The 7,587-nt window shown below is 33.7% G+C and overlaps 1 protein-coding gene across 1 annotated transcript; it reads right to left on the bottom strand.

The window, feature by feature from the left end:
• Positions 1–423: 423 nt before the first annotated feature.
• LOC145322679 (uncharacterized) lies at positions 424–6,891 on the bottom strand. The gene is made up of 8 exons (XM_080164875.1): positions 6,825–6,891; positions 6,321–6,406; positions 5,019–5,117; positions 4,375–4,478; positions 3,766–3,832; positions 3,124–3,191; positions 2,661–2,727; positions 424–1,590 (listed from the first exon to the last, which is right to left on the bottom strand). Exons 1-8 carry the CDS (start codon positions 6,883–6,885, stop codon positions 1,468–1,470), a joined length of 675 nt encoding a protein of 224 aa, XP_080021001.1. The 5' UTR covers positions 6,886–6,891; the 3' UTR covers positions 424–1,467.
• Between the last annotated feature and the right edge of the window lie 696 nt (positions 6,892–7,587).

The raw sequence follows: 7,587 nt of genomic DNA, 5'->3' as shown, positions 1-7,587 counted from the left end.
TCTACAGCAAGTTCTGTTTTAATGAATCCGCAGCCGTCTAATATTCTAAACGGCTAAAATTTTCTTATTATATTGACACTGCAATTACCAAGCCTTGCACAAATATACAGAGATAGAGGGGACAATGGGCTGTTTATTACTCTAGTCCTTAAAGTTTTATAAGAACGTTTCCTTATTCTTTGGCTTAATAACTTTGGGGATTTTTTAATGAGTTTTGATTGGTTGGTTTTTTTACAGTGAGTGTACAAACGTTCCAACCAATAATAGTATTCTACAGAAGGGGTAATTTTGTTTATGAACATTATGGATGCACATCAATTTATCGCCCATTGACTTATTCCTTTATATATCTTTCTTTGATCTATGATATCAAATGTATAAACTAAAACTAAAATCAAATTTTATGCATAGAAAACACAAATAGATTCAACATGAAATTTATTAATATCAAAAGTTAGAATGCAAAAAAATAATAAATTTACTATTAATTTTAATTCACGAAAATGCATTGAAATGTTCATAATCAAACTTTAAATAAAATATGGGATTGATAAAATAAAATTGGAACAAAATAAATCTTTTTGTAATCAAAGCTCATAAAAATCAAATCCTATAGAAGAAACCGTGAGCAAAATCAATGTTTTGCATCGGTTTATAAAGAAATAAAAAAAATCATAAATAAAAAGCATTATATCTTAATTTTCTTTTGTTGGTCCCTTTCTGTAAGTTACACCAGGCAAAGCAATGATTTTATAATTAAAGAAAGCCTTCCTGAAATTATCGCTATTTTCCGCTGAAAAATAGACCTTTATTGGAGCTAAGTACAAAAAAAAGTGAATCCCCCACAAAGTATTTTGAAATGACTGCACAATTGTTATTGAAACTAAAAACTTTCACATTTTGTAAATAAGATCTTCTGCTGGCAGTTTTAAAGTGGAAAACAGCTGGCATCGGAATTTGGTGCAGGCTTCCTTTAAACTTCTACAGATCTTTTTTTATGAGCTATAGAACCCTGTTAAACCTTTTTGTCCAGTTACTATGTCTGTCATTATACGGCTGTAGTCAAATGTCAATTTTTTAAAACAGTCAAAAGTTAAATTGTTTCTGAAACTAAATGACAACGATAATAAAAAAAATAGTAAATGACCAAGGACGTCAAAGCTTTTTATACCACCCCCCCAAAAAGTTACTTCGGGGTTTAAATTTACATAGGGAGAAATAACCCCTCCCCTCTAAATTCTTTCTTAACACCCCATAGTTTAAGTAAGACCTTTAAAATTAAGGGCATTAAACCATGGTGGTATTTTAGGTTTTTAAGGTGGTATCGCTCCGTGCCAATTTTTTTTATGAACATCCCCCCCCCCCTTTTGGACGCCCCTAGTTAATCATATCTATGAAATGTCATAAAGTCATGTTAATAGATTCATTTACTCTAGCAAGGAACATATACGATATACATATTTCAACTTAAACTTTTCCATCGAAATCTTTCTTGATGTTCATCTCTCCCATGCCATGTTTCTCTCTGAGCTGGGCCAACAGCTTGCTACCTGAACCCTTCGCCATCTTGTATCCAATAAAGCTCTTCGCCTAGAATAAATCCAAAATAAATGACCAATGATAGGCCAATACACAGACTAAATTACAAATGGCAGGACAGTATACATTTTAATTAAACAATGGTAGGCCAGTATAACCAATGATCAATTAAAATTACCAATAGCAGGCCAGTATACATACATTTTAGTTGCCAAATGGTAGGCCAGTATAAAATGCCTCATTTATTATTACTTACACCAGATTATCTTGTACTCTAATAAAGTGATTCTTGTAGCTGGCGATCCTCCCACCCTTTCCCCCCTTTACCCCATGTTTTATATTTTATATGAAAAAGCTGCCACAACAAATTGCCTTGATTTATTTATTTAATTCTTAAAATGTTACCGATAAGTAACAAAATACTTCAGAAAGGGGATTTCATTAAAGGTTTTACTTCTTACCTATAAGTTCTGCTTATTTACAACATAGGTTATCTATATTATATATATATTGTTACCTTGAATAATAAACATTCTAATAATCATTTATTACTGAAACTGCTTTAAATGTCGTCCTATTAGAGTACTTAAAAGAAAGTTTATACAAAAAACAATGTTTTAAAAAAAAATGATATTTCATCCGAAAAATTGCTTGCCTTAAAAAGTGATTATTAACTTACCTGGTCGAAAAGTTTTGGATTAAAACACCTTATTTATCGCATCTTATTAAAGACAGCATTTCCGCGGATATTAAAATGAAAAAATATAAGATTAAAACCAGTTTTGTTAGCCCCAAGGGGGTCGATGGACTGGTTGAAAAAATGGTACTAATTGTATGATTTTAATTAGATATTCGTAGAAATTTGTATGTAATACGATGCTATTCACGATTTTTCAATATTGAAAACTGAGGTGAATTCTTAAAAAACTTTTGCCTCACTAAAATCAGTTTGCCTCACTAAAATTTTAGTGAGGCAAAATTATCTTCTCTAAATTTTTAGCGAGCCTTACTGATTTTAGTGAGGCAAACTGATTTTAGTGAGGCAAAAGTTTTTTAAGAATTCACCTCTAGTTCGGAATACAGCGGATATTAATCGGTTTCGAAGTCTTCCTGGAACCTACCTTAGAAGCTTCAATCTTGGAATTCTTGTAGTCCTCAAATGCCCAGCTTTCAGAGCGGCACATGTCTCTGAATAATAAAGAAATATGAAGCCAAACATTCGTTACAAATTCATAATTCTTTAAAAAAACATTTTTTGAATACCTTATAAATGTCGTGGAGGTATACTTATCTATTCATAAATAATATATATACCTTACCTAACCTGACAAAACGAAAAATCCCCCCCCCCCCCCATCCTTATAATTCAATGAATTGAAATAAATATGGGGAGAGGGTTATCAGTGCTCTTTTATTTGTTGGTTCATTAAAGTTGGGTGTCACTGTCCAAACATTTCAACTACTAATTGTAATCTACAGAAGGGGTGATTTAGTTTATCATTACTAAGGATGTATTTCAATTTATCGGCCATTGTCTTCTCCCTGAGCCACTCTACTTGGTTAATTGTGTCTGTGGACCTGTACCTGGTATCCATAAGAATTTTACCAGCAGTGTTGCTCCTCAAACAAACATGGACGGTCATCTTATAGTACTAAAATAATTTTAAAATATTCCATATTTGCAAAGTTCTTTTCTGTAGCGATCCTGGACTATAAGAAATGGCATTTGTCTGTTGGTTACCAGAGGCCTCAAGAGGCATTTGCAAGGAGTGGGAATTAAACATCAGTTTTCATTTTAAAAAGAAACAGTAATAGTTATTTCTCGCATCATATTATAAACAGCTTTCCGCAGATATAGAATGTACAATTATAAGATTAAAACCAGTTTTTTAGCCCCGAGGTGCCAAAGGCGCGAGCTAAAAAAACTGGTTTTGATCTTATGATTGTACATTTTTATATTCGTAGAAAGCTGGATATAATACGATGCTAGACATAGTTTTTTCGTATGGATGAGAACCGGTTCCTATCCACCGGATTCGAATGAATACGAGAAATTTTATTATTTTTAGTGACGAATTTTCTTATTTGAATGGTGATACACTCCACCCAAATAATTATAAACCTTACCTTTTATTTTAAAGGAGAACCATATAGGTTAAGAAGTTGGCAATATCCTATGGTACACAAAGACAGAAAGACATCCTGTTACTTTTATATGATTATTACCTTCAGAAATCCATGTTTAATATTCTGAACAAACCAAAGATCCTCAACATCAAGTGGAGATGAGCGACTAGAAAAAACAAAATTTATTATAATTATGAAAAATATACATTTTTAGAAAGTTCAATTGCAACTATAAAATTATGTTCATGAATTGGACTACAAAAAATATGTCCACATTAAAATATTTTAATAAAGAAAATTACAAAAAAAAATTTAACTAGTCGGTTCTAAATTTGTAGTGTCCAAATTTACCAACCAATGATTATCTACAGAAGAGTTACTCGTATTTTTCATCAATGGGATATGTCCGCTAATTATCGTTGATTGTTTTCTCCCTAAGGTCCTTGGGGGGTATACGGACATATTCTGGTTATAAAGTAGCTGTGTTAATCCAGGGATCTTAAGGGATGCGACAATGGACGATAAATTCATACACACAACCAATAATGATTAACAAAATTACCCCCTGGTAAGTTTGGAAACTACTAGATTAGAACTAAGCAATCGAAGAATTCATGAAAATTACCCCTAGTTTGTGAGCTATGGGTATACTTGATTATATGATTTATAGTTAAATGTCCCCTCCCTTTCTGGATAATAAAGCCAAACCTGAAATAGTATCCCGAGTCCAGGAGGGCCTGTACAACAGCTTGAGATGGGGGGAACTCAGGGATAAAGAGGAGAGCATCCGGCATCATCGTTCCAGGCATTCCCTGCAATATTAATAAAGGATAAGATTGAGATATGAAAAAAGGCATATCTATGAAGGACAACAAGCTTTTTGTGAGGGAGGGGGATAAAATAATAAGTTTGATTGTTTGAGGGTAATCTAATGTAATTCAATATTCTTTTTAGGGGAAGGGGGGTGTTAGACAAACACCTCTTTAAACCATCATCCACGTGGTCTTCTCTGGTACCCATTTCAGTAGATTTATCTCTTTACTTGTTTGTATACAGGTTTAAAGACTTATTCACATGGAGATCAAATCTATTGTATTGCATTACCGACGTATAATTAAAAGTGAAGAGTAGTTGTTCATTAAATAAAAGAATCTCCACAAAAATTTTTTTGTCTATCTTCAGTATAAGATCAGTAAGTCATTTATAGGATCCTTATTGTCAGAGAGAAATTTCAGCCCTTTTTCTTAAAAGCAGCCAAAAAAATAACATATATAGTTTCTTTAGCATTGTTGACTGACAAAATAATGGACATTTCCAGGTATAGAGAAGCATCGCTACTAAAAAGATGGTACCTTGACCGAAGTGGAACCAACGTGTTCCCATTGAACCGTTGCTCTTTCCTCTGCAGATAACTTAGAGAGGACTGTCTCCTTCTGGTATTCTACATACCCCTGACATATACAATTATAACTTGGAGAGGACTGTCTCCTTCTGGTATTCTACATACCCCTGACATATATAATTATAACTTAGAGAGGACTGTCTCCTTCTGGTATTCTACATACCCCTGACATATACAATTATAACTTGGAGAGGACTGTCTCCTTCTGGTATTCTACATACCCCTGACATATATAATAATAACTTGGACAGGACTGTCTCCTTCTGGTATTCTACATACCCCTGACATAAACAATTATAACTTGGAGAGGACTGTCTCCCTCTGGTATTCTACATACCCCTGACATAAACAATTATAACTTGGAGAGGACTGTCTCCTTCTGATATTCTACATACCCCTGACATATACAATTATAACTTGGAGAGGACTGTCTCCTTCTGGTATTCTACATACCCCTGACATATATAATTATAACTTGGAGAGGACTGTCTCCTTCTGGTATTCTACATACCCCTGACATAAACAATTATAACTTGGAAGGACTGTCTCCTTCTGGTATTCTACATACCCCTGACATATATAATTATAACTTGGAGAGGACTGTCTCCTTCTGGTATTCTACATACCCCTGACATAAACAATTATAACTTGGAGAGGACTGTCTCCTTCTGGTATTCTACATACCCCTGACATATACAATTATAACTTGGAGAGGGCTGTCTCCTTCTGGTACTGTACATACCCCTGACATATACAATTATAACTTGGAGAGGACTGTCTCCTTCTGGTATTCTACATACCCCTAGCAAATTGATTATGAAATTTCAAAAATGTTTCTTTATTTATGACTAGCAACTACGCCTCTTCATTCTAGGGGCACTTGAGGTAAAAGGTAAGTCTAACCTCAGATTGTAGTTTGAAAAGAAAAAAGTAAAAAATTGTTGGGGGAGGTATATATTTACGGGCCCCCTCCGCCAAAAGTGTCAAACAGCTTTCCTGGATTTTATAAGACGTTTCGGTGAGACAGACAAACAGATATCCTATTATTTTTATATGAAGAAATGAAGTATTTGATTTTGTTTAAATAGAAATACATCTATACCTAGAACCACGTAACTCACTCATTAGCTCTAAAAGTATGAGTATTTTTATTAAATTTTGAATGGTTGGTTTCCAAACTACTCAACATATAATTTCAATCTCATCAATTTATCGTCAATTGTCTTATCCCTTAAGATCACTTATTTTCTACCTTAATTCCTTCATATGGGAGGTCCATAATGAACTCCTCGTTGTTGAATCCTTCAGGTTTATCCACTATCTCATTGTGGGCATACTCTAGAAATAGAAATATGGATATTATGACAGCGGAAAAATTGTCGTCAATTTAAGTTGCTAATGGACATCTCTTATTGGTCAGTTCGTTCATCCAATAGTGGAGGGGATGGGATGGGGTTAAGGGGGTGGATAGAGTGATAGTTTTTTTTTAACCAGCTACAAGTTTCACTTCATTAGATTACATGATAATATGGTGTGAGATGAAAGTTATAATAAATCAATTACTCTAGAAAAACCAGTACTAGCACACATAGGATAAGTAGAGCACTGATACCCCCCAGCCCCTTATTTTTTGAAGAAAAAAATGAAAATAAGGGGAGGGGCAGTTTTTTCCCTTGCGTCTATACCTGAGGTGCCCTAACAGACAGAGAATATAATGTTTGAAAGAACTTTATGAAAAGAAATAAAAGTCTAGTACCCTTAAGCTTAGATCTGTCCTTAATGACCTCCAGGAGACCGGCTGCTGTCTGGGGATCCATCTTCAAAATTCTGAAATTAATTATATGAATTTAAAACCTTGAATACTGGTGTAAAGTTGGGTACAAAAAACTGTGTTCATCGTTATGAATTTTAACATAGAATTATAGATTTTTAAAATGGCAATAAGTAGAATGTCATAAGCAAAGAATTTCTGTATAATCTCTAATAATAAAAGTATGTCTTTGTTAAACAGTTTGCATGATATTTAATTGGAATTTCCAAATGGCGAGGAAAGTAGAAAAATTGCCTAAGATATCTATAATGCTTGCTTGAACAGTACAACTCTTTCAATCCAGCAATTTCCAAGATCTTAAGCTTCAAACAAAAATATCACTAGTCACTGTGGGCTAGAATTGAATCAAGACAAAGGTAAGTGCCGAGCCCTGGGACCTATGTATGGTAAAAATAGACATAAAACCATGATAATTCCAGGTAAAACCAAAATATTTCAACAGGTGCTTTTTGAGAAAATTAGATTTAAAAATTTCAAGTTCAATTTTCAAATTTAAAATAATTAATATTAGCTTTTCTTGTCGTGATTATGCGGCACCTCCACCCTCCAAAAATATGATCCCCCTCCCCGCCCAAATTGAATTTGGGGGTGCCGTAATTAATACTATGACTTCTTATCAACTTAATTGCCCCAAGAGGCTTCTAGGGGGCGTATATAATATAGGTGTATAATTAACAACAAAACTGTG

Source organism: Acartia tonsa, chromosome 6 (assembly GCF_053477335.1).
Source record: "Acartia tonsa isolate MP-2025a chromosome 6, ASM5347733v1, whole genome shotgun sequence".
Classification (NCBI taxonomy): domain Eukaryota; kingdom Metazoa; phylum Arthropoda; class Copepoda; order Calanoida; family Acartiidae; genus Acartia; species Acartia tonsa.
Note: the sequence above shows the minus strand (reverse complement) of the source record. Positions and strands in the feature narration are given on the sequence as shown.